Source organism: Neolamprologus brichardi, chromosome 20, assembly GCF_056152115.1.
Source record: "Neolamprologus brichardi isolate AB-2024 chromosome 20, ASM5615211v1, whole genome shotgun sequence".
NCBI classification, from domain to species: domain Eukaryota; kingdom Metazoa; phylum Chordata; class Actinopteri; order Cichliformes; family Cichlidae; genus Neolamprologus; species Neolamprologus brichardi.
In genome coordinates, this window is record NC_142123.1 from 2,528,939 (window position 1) to 2,545,262 (window position 16,324).

The 16,324-nt window shown below is 40.2% G+C and overlaps 1 protein-coding gene across 1 annotated transcript; it reads right to left on the bottom strand.

The window, feature by feature from the left end:
* Positions 1 to 1,524: 1,524 nt before the first annotated feature.
* acvrl1 (activin A receptor like type 1) lies at positions 1,525 to 12,780 on the bottom strand. The gene is made up of 10 exons (XM_006785631.3): positions 12,119 to 12,780; positions 7,151 to 7,222; positions 6,098 to 6,334; positions 5,583 to 5,788; positions 5,373 to 5,472; positions 5,067 to 5,213; positions 4,698 to 4,973; positions 4,370 to 4,567; positions 2,569 to 2,699; positions 1,525 to 2,459 (listed from the first exon to the last, which is right to left on the bottom strand). The coding sequence occupies exons 2-10, from the start codon at positions 7,218 to 7,220 to the stop codon at positions 2,316 to 2,318; spliced, it is 1,509 nt and encodes a 502-aa protein (XP_006785694.2). The 5' UTR covers positions 7,221 to 7,222; positions 12,119 to 12,780; the 3' UTR covers positions 1,525 to 2,315.
* Between the last annotated feature and the right edge of the window lie 3,544 nt (positions 12,781 to 16,324).

Genomic DNA, 16,324 nt, shown 5'->3' on the forward strand with positions numbered 1-16,324 from the left:
CTTTATTTATATATTTTTTACTTGATCTCAAATCACATCTAAGCCACTGAATCAGATTTTGAGAGACAGTTACATCTGTTTGCAATTTTTAGTCAGAAAGTGTAAAATAATCGTGCATCCAAAGATAGCACAAGGTGTTTTGGTCCAGCTCTATTCAGGATTGTTGTCTCTCCTCAGGGACCAAACCTGTCTATACTAATACATTCATCTGCCTCCAGCTGAGAATGTAGCTCAGGAAGAGGTGAGCCAGGCTGCAACCAGGTGCATTAGGGACTTTATCTGTGCCTGCTTTTATCACCTGTCCTCTTACTAGCACTCTCACCGATCTATCCTTGAGCCTAACTGTGTCTGCAAAGCCTCCTCTGTGGCTTTATATCTGTCCATTATTGGCCCTGTCCAATTTGTCTGCACATTTCTTCAGCGGGCATTGTCTGCTGAACAAATCTCTCCTGTCTCTACAGAGCCGCTGGGAATGATCCCACTGTGAAAAGGAATACACAGAGGAGGAAAACACAGGGAGATGTGAGATGGGCTTCTGCACTCACTGACACATTGCTTGGCCTCTCTGATACTTCAACAACCCCCTGCAGTGTTAAAAATAACCAGCTCTTCATCTGACTGACCAGACAGACTGGGACTTCAAGGGAGTATTATCTCACTGGCATTTGTTCAACAACTAGGAAGACAGACAACACACGGACACACGCACACACACACACACACACACCAACATTCACACAGACATAAACAGATAAAGAGCAAGCACGACAGATACAGAAAGAAAACACTGGAATGCTAATATTACACAAAGGGGATGGAGCCGAAACTCTTATTTTCACCAGTGACCAGGCAACATTTTAAAACTGTTGCACAGTTTTCATTTCTTATTCTTTTTGACATTCTGCTCCAGTGCTTAACTTTCAACATATTTTCTGTGTAGTTTTTTTTTAAAGAGAAATGAGAAAGATTTGACACAGTTTGATCAGTCACTGTCTTGCAGGGTAACACTAAAACCTGTTAGTTGCTGTCATCTTAAGATTGAACTAACTTAATTGTTTTGATTTGCAAAAAGGAGGCACTTATTTTTTTTTATTATTTTATTTTTTAAATATGTATGTTCCTCCTTTTGTAACAGGATCTAAAAATTAGTTTGAAATAGAAGTCCTCACGTTCAATATTTCCATAAAGGAAATCCAAAGCAGAGAGAATATTGAGGCAATTATTACGCAACTAAATCATTTGACCCAGAGAAAATGTATTCAAACAATACTCTGAAGGTCACATGAGGGCTTTTTAAACGATTAAATGTAGCTCCTACAAATTGTAGAGAGACTCTCTAATTATCTGATGAAGATTTTCTTTTCATCTTAATTTTAAGATACACTGCAGATAAAATAAAATAAACAAACAAAACACTACACAACTCTCCCATGTAAGGAGTATGGATTCTTGTTTGTCTGATGACCTCTTCTGGTCAATGTGAGAATTGCAGTAATAGGTGCTTAAAAACACGTAAAGCAGAAATATTTCCAAAATATAATTCTTTATTTAAGGTATCCATTATTACATGTGCGTGAACTCCTTTACTGGTCATAGTGGTTGTGATGGTACATTTTAGCCTTACAAAAATGTATGAAATTTTTTTTTTGTTTTTTTAAAAGCAACATTAACACAGTCTCATTTCTGAATAGTAGAAAACAACATATCTCCTGAAACATATTTACAATATGGTTGCAAAAGAAGACATCAAATTTAATTCTGTTACATAAAAATGTATTTACATCTAAATATCTCACTGCTTTTATGTGCAGATAATAAATGCTTAGTTTAGTTAAGTTAACATACTTACAGGACAGCTAATGAACTTTCATTTGAGTGTATAAATACTTACATATTTCCTGTCTTATCTGTGGTTTTAAGGATCATTGGTCATTTTGGGAAACTCCACATTATACCTAAGAGGAGGATTTTCCATTCTGTCACAACCATGAGAGAGTTAGACAAGGAGTACAAATCTATGTTGACTGTTTTGTGATGATTAAAAATAACTGGCCTAAACCTGAAGTAACTGACATGTAGCCCCCTCATTTATAGAGGTATTAAGTATCATGGTGGATGAATGTTTGCATATGCAAAAAATATAACATTTGGTACAAGAGGCTCTAGATGCTTCTACACAAAGTCATATGGTTTTAATATGATACAGACACCGAGTGAGTGATTAGATCAAAATATGGTAATGATATGCACTTCATTTGTTGGAATGTGGTGCAAAATCCCTTCTGGTGTTTTCAATCCAGTTTCTTCATTTCAGTCTAGAAATCCTGCTTCAGTTTTTCAATGCTGAAGTCGTCGTGATCCAGTTTGGAGAGCGTCTTCCTTATTCGCAAGGCTGTAAGGCGGGCTGTTGGGTTCTGGTACCAGCACTCCTTCATGACCTTCACGATGGCTGACAATATCTTAAAAAGGCAGAAAAAATATAAAACACCACATTTCCAAAATGTAATTGTACTTTTGCGTTCATTTCTATGTCTACTTGTGTGTGTCTGTTTATGCCAAATAGCCTACTGGGTGAGAATGGAGTCTGTTGTGCAGACTGGGCCTCTGCTGGTCCACACACACCACCTTTTTCATCTCCTCAAAGCTGGGATCCGAGGGCACCAGGTCAAAGAAGGGTGGATGGTAATCTTCCACAATGCCTAAAAAAACCCCAAAAGTTAAACAGTGGATCACTTGTTCCTCTCTTGTCGTTCACAGTGTTGGGGAGTAACGGAATACATGTACCGCCGTTACGTATTTAAAATACAAAATATGAGTAACTGCATTCCGTTACAGTTACCGTTTAAAAAGGTGGTATTTAGAATACAGTTACTTTGTTGAAATAAATGGATTACACGGCGGTACTTTCCTGTTTCATATTGTGGCGGGTCAGGACTGTTTGGGTTTTGTTTGACAGCTACGTTCTGTTGTTCCAGGCAGCGTTACGGTTGCCATGGTTACAGGGTGACGCTCTCTCTCTGCGTGTTTCCTGGGTGAGAGAGGCCTTTTTGTTGTTGTGCTAAGCTAATAGGCAGAATGCTACCGGTATAGCTCTAAAGAATGTAGCCTCATGGGCAGTGTAGTCCGTGCTGCAGGGAGAATGGACTGTCATACCTGTTATGTGTCTGTGAGCGAGGGAGGGAGAAAAAGGAAAAGTACGAGCTGTCATCGAGCAAAAACGGGAGCTGGAAGCATGTAAATATAATAATAACCACTGCAGCCAAGAAGAGAGCCTGACGAGCCCAGCTGTAAGTAAGCTATTAAGACTCGACTGTACACCGTGTTCGTGTTTTCCTCCGAAACAATAAGTTCTGTTGGAGCAGCCTTTCAACGCCTCTCTCTGTCTCTCGCTAGCAAAGTTGACCCAGACAACAAAGTAAAGCTAGTTTTCGGCTACGAGCCCGACACGAACCTGCTGTATTAGCCAGAGGTCCCTTTACTACAGTTCGGAGCCGCGGACCTTCAGTAACAGTAATAAATCACAGCAATAGTACATTCATGTAGTTGTAAACAGCATGATAATATATTAAGTAATCCAAAGTATTCAGAATACGTTACTCTCATTGAGTAACATAACGGAATACCTTACAGAATACATTTTGAGACATGTATTCTGTAATCTGTAATGGAATACATTTTAAAAGTAACCTTCCCAACACTGGTCGTTCAGTGGGGTGATCAAGCAAAATAAGATGTCAGAATTATCAAATTAAAAGCCCAGCGAGGTGTCTTGTTGTTATCTCTTCATACATTTGCGGAACACAAATGTCTTTTCATATGAAGCCTGGAAGAGCACACTCAGAGACTCAGACAGGCTGCGGTGGGAGTTTTGTAAAGCATGTCTCGCTAAACAAGAGAACGGGCAGAGATATGAACTCCCTGGTGACTACATTGGGATGGAAATCTGGAAGTCATGCACACACACATGAACGCACACACACGCATACACACACACAGTCATTGGTGCATGGCTGTGTGCTTGCATATAAAAATTGCATGCACGGGCATCTGGACTATGTACAAGTGAGTGCTGACACCAGATAAGACTGTTTATAATTACTGCAGTGCTAATCATGAGAGAGGATAGCAGAGGCAGACACAGACTAGAAAAACACTGGCTTGCTGAGAGACATGGGACTGGCTGCTTGTTCTATATCCTCTACAAAAACAGACAGACGTGTGACAAAGAACTTGTTTTTAAAACGCTCGCTTGTGCGATGCATTAGCTTCATAACTAATTTGTGGATATATACCTACATTTGCTTCCTGAGGTTTAATCTAAGGCCAGATTTTTCTGCTAATGGATGGAAACAGATCACTGTTAACCTACCATTGACAACAGTCCTGCGGGTAATTTCCCAAAAGACCAGCCCGAGAGCCCAGATGTCAGTTTGCTTATAGGACTCGAAAACATCCACACGGATAGTTTCATCCAGCACCTCAGGGGCCATGTAGCGCTTGGTCCCCACGCGAGGGTTATTGCCCATATCGAGGTAGTCATGGGACTGAGAGTGTATCACTGCTAAACCTGAGGAACGAATGGACACAGAAAAAGCTTTTAATTTACAGTACAATACACACATACACAAAGAGCTCTTTCTCTAATCACATTGTTATAAACTGTTAGCAGATTTTGTGAATATCCTTGCAAACCTTACCGAGATCAGCGATGCAGCACTGTCCGTTGCGCTTTACCAGAATATTTCGGCTTTTCAGGTCTCGGTGGGCAATAGCTGGTTTTTCCTGGGAGCTAACAATCTCAGTGTGGAGGTGGACCAGGCCACAGGCCACAGACAGACACATCCTCAAGCAGCTCTCTGGGTCCAAGCTGCTGTACTGCAAGAAATCGTAGAGAGACCCGAGCTCATGATAGTGGGTGACGAGCCACAGCTGGGTGCTGGAATTCTTGGATGTCATGTCGGAGGCTATGAAACCTTAAAAAGCAAACAGAGAAAATGTTGCTGTTTGAATGTTTTTTCTTTAAGGTGCAATTTCTTTTCTTTGGAGGCGAAGGACTGGTGTCATACCGAGTATGTTGTCGTGTCGCAGCTGTACAGTGTTGTAGATCTCTGTCTCTCTAAACCAGGAGTGCTCATCTCTAGAGGAGAAAATCTTGACGGCGACACTTTCCCCCATCCACGTTCCCCTCCAAACCTCTCCATACCTGCCTTTGCCTACGAACGAAGTGACACCATTAATTGCAAATAAATAGAATAGAATAAAATAGAACAGAGTTTATTTGAACGTGCAAATATAATTAAAATTAAAAGAAAGAATTTCCAGAATATAATTTTACTTGTGTGTTCAAAAAAAGGAAGAGAAATGAGACTGACCGACACACTCGACAAGTGAGATTTGCCTGGCCATAGTTCTCTGGACAAGATACGGAAGCCCTGTCCCACTCCCTGATGTGCAAAACTCATCATAGATATTCTGGTGAGAGAAAAGAAGACAGGCAGGCGTTTAAAATCCACACGTAACAACTAAAAGATAGGAAAGTTTTCCTGTATTCTGTCTGACGTCAGCCATGAAGCGTCTCTTACGCCATATGTGGGGTCATCTCCACTGGGGACTTTGAGTATTTTGACATCATGGCCTTCAGCATCTTGTAGTCTGCGGGCTGCACGTCGGAAGCGCAGGAGTAGTATCAGGCCGAAGACACAGGCAGTAACAAATAAGAACAGCAGGAACAGGGAGATCCACAGCGCTAGGTGACCAGCTCCTGGGGGTGTCGGTGTCGAGTCCCCTTCTGGAAACAGAGAAGAAGTCAGGAACAAACTCACATATAGACACAAAGAAACTGAAAAGATTAAACTCATGAGATAAAATTCAAGTGGCATGACATTGATATGCTCTTACTGACCACAAGGGGGAGCCAGCTGCTATCTAAAGGGAAGCTACAGTGCAAAACAGTGCTAGATGTTAACTGAACTGTGGAGATGAGCCAGAGGCCCAACTGAAATAAGACAAAAGCATGATTTACAGGGGCACACTAGCTCTTGGTTTCTTGGATAATGTGATGTTCCAGTATTGAAAAGGAAGGGTTTTAGGTACTGACTTATGTTTGGAGGCACTGTGATGTTGGAGTTGCAGTTGTCCTCTCTGCAGCACTTCATAAAGTAGTTGGGCAAGGTGGAGTAGCACTGCACTGCACTGTCCTCACTGAAACAGCCCAACTCCTCATATCCGTCTTTCACCCAGTTATAAAAACAATAATGTCCCCTGCACATTTCATCTTTACATGTGCCTTTGTCGTTTTTGCAGGCACACAGCAGATCCCCATCATCTGTGGTGTCTGGAAAATACAGGAAATCAGCACTGAAACAAGTTGGTCATGTAATAACACAAATTACGTCCAGTAAAACAAAGCCAAAAACACATGAAATTCAAGTAATCCATCTTTGTTTTGAAAGAAAATGTAAAAATTCTAAACTCTACTTCCTCAAATATAATTAAGTAAATAGTTGTTATAGAAAAAAAAGGTTTTAGACAGGTTTAAATAAACAGATACTTTTCATATTTTTCATATTTTTGAACTATGATACTAAAAAGGACTCAGTGGATGGATACGGTAACATATAACTTTAAATGTTAAAGTATAGCATGTGTGCATGAAAAGCCACAAAACACCTTTTGCTATAAATGTGTTATAAAAACCCCAAAACAAGCAGAACTCTGCAGAAACCATAAATAGTTTACGGTGCTGCAAACATTTTTGGAAGCTAAGAGGAAGACGGGCTGTGATATAGCTCAACCAGCCCTGCAGTTGGCATTTGACTACCTTCACCAGGCATCGTTTATTCTGCCATTTCACGTCTGACAGGTATTGCACAGCCTTCTTGTCTCAACTTGCTTTCTGGAAACAACTACTTGTGTTTATGACAACCAGCAGACTGAACCATCCAGTCTATGTGAAGGCTGCAGATGCAAAACAATACCTATGAGGCGCATTCTCAGTGGGTGCTGCAGTGCAATCAGACCCTTCACATTAGCCTAATCTGATTTAGCGTCAGAACCAAAAATACTCTGTAATGCACCTTTAATTGAATGAAACAAAGGGAATGTCCTCACAGTAGTGAAAATTATTTTCCACATCCGACCGACAACTCACCTCCATGGATGGCAGACGTCCACAAAATAACTCCAGCTATCAACCCTGTGAGCACAGCAGAGCTTCCCATCTCTGAAAAAGCAGGGAAACCAAAATATTATCAAAAATATTACCAGGTAACGTAATTACATAATGAAAAAAAAACAATTGGTGATGTTTAATTATTAGGAGCTGTCTCAAAATCCAAAGGTTTAGGTAAAAAAAAGTCAGTTGGGTAATTAATATTATGAATTCTGCTTAAATTTGCATACAGTTACTGAACAGCGGCTGAACAGAGGCTAAAGCTCAGACTCTGAGGAGGAAGCAATGAGGTAAAACAAACAGTCAAAGGGCCCAGCCTGTCTGCCTATGTTGTAATTGCATTGGGTGGGAAAAGGGGTCTTAGGGGAAGCAGGCTGTTCAGAGTGTTTGTGTATGCGTGCTCAGATTATGTGTTGCGCTGTGCTAACCAGGCTCCGAGCCCGCCGACTCCAGGACTGCCCCTGTCGCAGAGTAAATGTTGATGGCTATGCTTCCTGCTATTGAGTGGCCCCACCCGGCTGTCCGGCGAGACTCAGGTCTGCTCATTGTTTAGAGCTGCACTGCTGAGAGTCACGCAATAAGAAGGCATCACATAAAAGTCAGCCTCTCTTGCTCCTCGGACCTCTAACGTTGACAGCAAGGATGAACTTAAACCTGTTAGATTAAACTATTAAAAGTTGCAAAATATGAAATAAACGATGAAATGTGAATTTTAATTTAGAAGTCTAGAAACACATTGGGAAATGTTGGAGCAGTGGCGTGTTTAGCTCTATGTCATATCACCTCCTCTTTTAACAACATGATGTAAGTGTTTTGTTACCGAGGAAACCAATTTTCAGCAAATCTGCAGTTTGAGGTCTCATTTCATAATGTGCTAAACATTTTCAGCGGGTGACAGAATTGAAGTGCAGTTCATTACCTGGACTCTTTTACTAGAGTGCCATGCTTCAGCTTGTCATAGTATATTTATCCAAAATTAGTATGTTGTATATTAAGGTTACAGCTGTTCACAGATGTTCAGGTATGTATATTAACAGACAGCATACCATCATGGATGCTAAGGTTTGAACTTTCATATCAGCCAGTCACATGGCAGCAAATTTTCAATTCAATTCAATTCAATTTTATTTATATAGCGCCAAATCACAACAAATGTCGCCTCAAGGCGCTTCATAGATACAGAGAAAAACCCAACAATCATATGACCCCCTATGAACAAGCACTTTGGCGACAGTGGGAAGGAAAAACTCCCTTTTAACAGGAAGAAACCTCCGGCAGAACCAGGCTCAGGGAGGGGCGGCCATCTGCTGCGACCGGTTGGGGTGAGAAATCAGTGCATTTAGGCACATAGTCAAGACGGTCAAGATGACCCGCTAGAATTCTAGTCAAGCATCAGAATGGATGGGGAAGAAAGGTGATTTAAGTGGTTTGAGCGTGGCACGGTTGCTGGTGCCTGACTGGCTGGTCTAAGCATTTCAGAAACTGCTGATCTACTAAGATTTTCCCACACATCCATTTCTAGTGTTTACAGAGACTGGTCCAAGAAAAGAGAGAATATGGACCCAGTATCTGGGCAAAAATGTCTTCTTGATGCCAGAGGTCAGACAAAAATAGACAGACTGTTTGAAGCATCTCTGAATGGACAACTCATTGGTTTGAAGCAGATGGACAACTGCAGCAGAAGACCACACCAGGTAAAAATTGGACAACAGAAAATGAGAAAAATGCTGTTTGGTCTAATGAGTCTTGATTTCTGCCGCAGCATTCAGATGGTAGGGTCAGTTACAGAAAACATATTTGTTGATCATGTCAATACCATTCATGACCACAGTGAACCCACAGGATAACGTGCCATGTCACAAAGAGATCATCTCACAGTTACCAGATCTCAGTCAAGGGGATTCCCTCTTGGATGTTGTGATTTGCATCTTGGACATGCAGCAAACATTCCCCAGCAACTGTGTGATGCTATCGCGTCAATATGGGCCAGAATCTGTGAGCAGTGCTTCCAGAACCTTGTTGAATCGTTGCTACAAAATGCTTAAAGCAGTTCAGAAGGCAAAAGGCAGCCCAATTTGATACTAACAATCAGTAACTGGGTGGTGAGTGTATTTTGTTTTAAATAAACATACGATTTAAAAGGTTTCTAACCCAACTGAGATGCAGCAGATAACAGCAGTCACTCATTCAGTGTTGTTTGCACGAATAATTCTAATAATCAGGCTGTTTTCTGTTTCCCTTCTCTTTAATTAATTAAGCATTTACCACTGACTGCTTTCACGTGAGATGTTTATGTAACACGATAAACTGTAGCTACACTAGGAATCACCAAAAGTCAATGTTCAAACTGTGGCACACTCTGCTGTGAGAATTATAAAAGAAAAGCTTTCAGATTGAAGTCTCAAAGATAAAGCAAGTGCGATTTTGCAGCAGCCACATCACTCAGCATTAGTTCAAGGCTCACTTCAAGTCTTTGGTGTTTAATAACAGGCGCACAGCTCTCCTTTTTTCAACTTTAAGCCTTCACAGCATCTCCAAATTGTAGCTGCAGAAAAGTCTAAGTTGCACACACTTGCACATGCTGGCACACTCTGTAAATTACACAGAAGTTATGCTTTAAAAAAAGGGGGTTACAGAAAAGCCTTCTTTGTTTAATATTTAGTATCCTTGTAAAAATATCTATCCAACTGCACATGTCTCATAGCAGTTAACCGTTGAACTTTGCATCCGTGGCAGCAGAACTTTCACATGTCTGCTAAAAACCACGGATATCCCCTTTTAAATCTGGTACATCAAGCCACATATTTTACAGGATGTAGTCGATTTGGTGATTCCATCAAATCGTGTCACTGATGAGAAACCAGATGGGTAAAAAAATAAAGATGAATATTTGTATATGCTTGGCATTTAAGTGCATCTTTCCTTCAATTCTACAGAAGATCTTCTATAAAGTTTCCTATACTTATCAAAGTGTCAAATCAAACATGAAACTTATGCTAAGTTAAGATATTTCTGTTTCCTATCGGTTAAAAATATCACACTAAAATGATCTTTATACATTCTTTGCATCTAGGGTTCAAGCTCAGTGCACAACAACCCGCTGCACACAGCTCTGGCACACTAAAACCACAAGCTATATTCTACCAAACAGCAAAGCGCACTTCCTGAATCACTCAGACTGAATGTAAACTGTGTTGAATCTGTGGAAGAATAGGATAAACACAACTACTCCTACACAATGTTCTTATTCTCAGTGGACAACTGTTTCTCATTTCTCTGGATATCATTTTACCATGCACCGGGTCCTAATATGAGAGTGCAGTAATCACAACCTCAATCGTGGGCAGCCTAACTTTATACTCCAGCAAACTTCCTCTCTGAGCTCTCTCCTGTTTGTCTCCATTCTGTCCTAAAACTACACAGGGGAAAAGATCCACTGACATCTCTTCCTGTCATCTACAGAGAGGCAGATCTCTCATTCCATCGCGATGACTGTGTAGTTAAGAGCTGGATTGGGAGGAACAGCAAAGGAGTCTCAAACTTCCTTTCTGCTGGGCCTCGTTTTCACCCCCCCAAAAAACACCACCCGAAAAAATGGAGGAAAGTAACTTTAAGCAGAGTTACTGTAAAATCTTTTATTCTCAGCTTAAACATCACATTCAGTCATTTTAACGTTTAACCTTTGCATGTAATCCAGTGATTGTCATCAACTGCCAGTAACCGTGACAGCACTGTGCCTTCTTTTCAAGACAAGCTTGGAAGGATTTATGGCTTACTCAATGCTGCTAACATGCATACCTACAATAGAAGTTGGTCAGAGAATGGAAAAGACAAATGAAATACTATTGTACCTCACACATACGGTGCACAGAGAGTGGCCTTTGCTTCTCAAGAAGAAGAAGAAGGGAAAAAAAAATGCATGAAGATCTTGGTATGAGTGATGCACCCTGAAGAGATCAGCAACAGCACCCACTTGGAAAGAACCTGTGTCACTTTGACAACGAGCTGCAGCCAAAAGACACTTCCTGTGTGTGGATGTGTGTAAATCTTTGTAAGCAAATGTCTCATTCTGCACACTTCAAAATGAATGGACTTTTCACCTTAAAAGATTTGTTAGAAAAAAAAAAGGTCACAAGGCACATGCCAGTGGTTCAGGAAGTACCCACATCCTTATTTGGGTAAAAATAGCCACGCGTGAATGAATAAACCCTGTTTATGAAAGAAAATCTGTGTTTTTAGTAAGTGTGCAAAGATACTATCAGTAAAGCACTCTTTCGTTTTAAGTTTAGGAAGTGGACCAATGTTTTCTATCAATGTTACATTAAAATAAAATTGCAATACAGTGATACAATTAAGTGATACAATTTTTTAACTACTTCAAATGGGCCTACGAATGAGATGAATGTTTCTCATATTTATAAGATGATGATATAAAACATATGATATGTTAAATCTTTATGTTTAAGCTATGAAACAACTACAGAGTGACCACTACTTGAGTTTTAGGACTGACACAGATAATAAAATACCACAACAAGCCACATTTGACACGTAACACACGCAGGGCAGGGAAAAGTAAGCACCTCTAAAATCAAGTCTACTAGATAGACCACAATTTTTGCTGTGGGCTATTTAAATTGGGTGTAGTGCTCAGTTACATAGAAATAGATTAAGGTAGTTCATAGTGTCCTGTGCCACAATATAACAGATTAGCTATGATAACAAAAACACGGCGAGTAATAAGAAACAAATACCGCAGTTAAAATCTGTAAATGTTGTTAATTCTGACTTAAAGATCAGGCCATTTGACACCTGTTCACATCTGGAAACACGTGGATTGATGTAAGCCGCTGTCAAAAGGTAACTTTTACAGTGTTACAGTGCTGCAAGCTTCATAATAATAATTCAGTGAACAGAATAAAAAGAAAACATACCCACAACCATTACCTGTTTTCTGCTCGTGTTGTTTTTGTGTTTTTTAACTTGACAGATGTAAACGCCTCACGTCTCCCATATCAAAGACGGCTCCAAGCGCTTCTCATTGGTCCAAGTTTGGTCAACGATAGGTAGAAGAAAGCTTTAAAATGCCAACAGCTTCATTTCCCTCCGTCTACACGGCCCTAATGCAGATGTTTCCCCTCACAACTCTCATCCTTCGCCGCTTCGATGACGACTAAACGACGCTTTTGAGAAAAGTACGTCCTTTTTTTCCTTCACCCCTTCACGGCCCCCGAATTAAAGTTAAAAATCGTAAATACGCACACTTCTTAAAAGAAAAAAAGGAAGAAGGGTGGCAGCGTGGCAGAAGTGAAAATGAAAAGGCAGCTGGTTGAGTCCTGACAGGGGGACAAGCTGTAACTATCTCATCTCGGTCCAAATCTGCGCTGATAAACCGAGAACACAAACCGCCGTCTTTTTGGAACCACACTCCTTCCGCTTTCTGACTGTTCCCCGCCGAGTCCTCGACTCACTAAGTAAGAACACTTTGGGTCTTGTCTGCGTTCCTGATTTAAAGCCAAGATTGCAGATTTTTAAATAGTATACAGTTCTGTCCCACCCCTTATTGTCCCGCCGCACAGGGTCTGCTCGGCCTGGAATGTGTTCTCATAGCGGTTTTCCTGTTGCTTGCTAAACCTCTCATTTTCCTTTTCCCCTGTGTCTGCGCCGCACCGAAAGGAATGCGCTTCAAAGACCCCTCTATGATACAATAATATTATTGCAAGTGAAGCCAAGAAGAAGCTAGCGCTTATTTATCTATTTTATCAGCTGTTAAAAATCAAAATTCTGCTTTTGTATGAGTTCAGAAGCCACTGCAGGGTTGATCCTAAACTTGAGATCAGACTGTTCTCAATATGTAACAGATGTCTGGTGTGTCTGTTTTCTTGCAACAACCAATTCAAAAAACCTTGTCAAAAATGTAAATATCAGGTCCAGCACTTCTTCTGTTGAGCAGTCTGTGAATACTCAATATTTAATGCATGACTTCCTGTCCACCTGGTGGCAGCACAAACAGGCTTTCACTACAACAGCCACATATTAGAAAGTTTTCAAGCTATGCTACTGTCCTGCAACTGGTGTATACATCTATCTTTGAAATATGTAACTTTAATTAAATTTCAGTTTCATTTATATAGCATCAAAGCTACTGTCACCCTAAGCTTTATATTGTAAGGTAAAGGCCATACAACAGTTAGCAATAGCGCCCTATGAGCAAGCACCTGGCGAAAGTGAGAAGGCAAAGCTGCTTTTTAACAGGAACCAGGATCAGGAAGGGGCGGCCGAGAAGAAATAGAGGGAGATGAGACACAAGAAACCCAGCAGGCCTATTGCAGTGTAACTAAGGGAGGTTTCGAGTCATGGCGATCCGGCCTGGCTGAAAATTAAAGTTTTAAACCTAATGTTAAAAGTAGAAATGGTGTCTGTCTCGAGACCGCCCTACCGTAGTTAGGGCTGAAAACAAAGAGCTCTATTGGGACAATGTGATGCTATGATAAAATGCATTACTCTGTTTTGGTCTCTGCTGCTTTCTGACAGAAATATGTGACTCTTTAGCTGCTAAAACATGGTTTGTTATGTACTGTCACCTCACAGCATGGAACGCACGATCTGATATCCTCGTGTTGGTGTTGTTCCCAGATCATCATACTAAAGGTTGTTCCAGGATCAACATTGCAAGTGACCAATCAGAATGTTGTGATGTCATACTTTTGCGACTTCGGGAAAAACCGGCGTAAAACAAAAAACTGTACTTAAGCTGCGAGAAACCGCTTTTGTCCGCCGATCAACGGACCCTAACCCTTTAATAAACGCTAAGCAGAATTGATCCTTGCAACATTGGAATTTCATAAATGCACGAATGGGTTGGTGCGCAAAAGAATAACGTCACAATAATGTGATTGGTCACTTGCAATGTTGAACCTGGAACAACATTTTCATGATGATCTGGGAACAACACCAACACGACGATATCAGATCATCCGCATGGAACAATCAGCTGGCTGAGGCCTCTCTGTGTCACCTCTGCATGTTCTCCTTGTGCCTGCATGGATTACCCCTGATTCCTACTACAGTCCAAAGACAGGTTCATTTTAAACTCATCAGTGATGAGTAAATGTTTTCTTGCATGGTTTCTCTGTGTTAGCTCTGTGTTACACTGTTGTCCAGGGTGTATCACCAACGCTTGTATTCGTGATAGGCCCTGACCCCAACACGGATAAACAGTTTAAAAAAGCAAGGCTTTATGAAACTGGTTGTTTTGGCAAAAAAAAGAATGCAAAGTGAAAATATGAACATGCTTGATTTTATCATCATTTTTCACTTCTAATTACCACATTGTAATGTTTTCAGAGAACAATGGCTAGCAAACCTATCTCGAGATTCAGAGATATGGTGAAAAACACGATTTGACAATGAACAACTAGAGCAGACTGTGGACGAACTCAGTGCTTTCAGGGTTGCTTGGACAGTGGGGCACCTTGATCGCTTGAGTGTTGAGAGTTAACAGACATGTTGAACTCTGCATGCGCATCTTTATGCGTCATGCAAGTCAAACTTTAAGTAGCAATGAGCAAAACAAATTGTTAATGGAAGGTGACCTTAAGACATATGTTTCCTTTAAGAAATATATCTTAAATATTTATATATAATAATTTATGTGGTGGGAAATGTGTTGGTTACATGTCCACTCAAGCTGGGTAGAGCATATTTGTGGTCAGCAGTCATTGTGTGTCTTAAGTGGCAAATACATTGCTGCCAGAGAGGCTGCGCTGTGTGACACTGCTTCCTTCAACAGCTCCTGAGAGAGATGTCTTCATGTCTGTAATATGAATTCCCCTCCTGGTTCCCAGGCGTCATAATCTCTCCTTTTTGGCTTACGGCAGCAGACACAGCTGGAAGCTCTCACATCAGCTGTCATGTAGAAGAGAGCAAATTGTTCTTTTTGAATTCAGCAGTTATATTTTCTTTCCCACTAATCCCAGAGGTTTGAAGAGCTTGTTTCCTCTGGGATTTTCTTAAAGAGTCTCTGTTTTTTGAATAATCTAGAGTACAGGAAGTGTTAGTTGATTTTAAAAAAAAAAGAAGCAAATTGTTGATAAAGAAATGACCTTTTTGACTTGCTCATTTATATCTTTGAACAGCCAATAACAGCATGGTGCACACAACACATGAGCTAAAATGTTGTGTTAACTTTGGTCATAGTTGCCTTTACAGGGTGCTACTGCGTTCTGAGAGTTTTACTGCTGAACAATCCAAACACCCTGATCCAGTTTATGTGTATAAAGATTAGAGGTGGGAATCACCATACATCCCACGATACGATATTATCACAATACTTAATGCACGATACGATATTATTGCAATTTTTAAAAATATTTTGCGATATTCAGATTCTGTACATAAAGGTAAACTTTATCAATATTCATTTTCTCTAATATCAAAGTCTCACACTCAGTCTTTCTCTCATTTCAGTTTGATTGTTGACAAACTGAACGGTTTGTATTACAGTCTAGTCCAACTTAACTGAATCAACCATCTGGTACAATTATAGCTATTCTGAACTATGCAGTTTATGAAAACTATGCAGCCCCTTCAGCAACTGAAGAATTTGAAAGTAAATTAAAACAAAATATAATTTTACATTAAATAAAAAAGTTTTAAACTTAATTAAAATAAAACATGTCTTAAATTAAAATAAGTAAACTGTCATGTTTATTGCTGCCAAAAACAAATTAAACACATTTGGACAGTGAAGGAATGTCAGGATTCTTGCTCAGAAAAAGGATCAACATGCTCTGAAGTCAGAGCACAAAAACCTTTTGTAACAAAATATCGATTTCTGCTGTCCCTGTATCCATACATTATTAGCAAACAAAATATCACCATACTACACAGTATCCATTTTTCCCCCCACCTCTAATAAAGATGTGTGTTTACTGCTTGAGTCTGCAGAGACATGGCAAGAGTCTTGTTCTTTCAGTGAACTCTAGAGAGGTACTTATTTTAAGCCTGACCTCAAGTTCCCCTCTGAGGTGAGGAAGTTAGCCACAAACATGACAATGTTCCTATTTTGTTTTTCTGTTTAGCTGCTAGTTCATTGCTGCTCAATAATCTTCAAAATGAGTCACATAAAACACAATCAGTTTGTTAGGCATA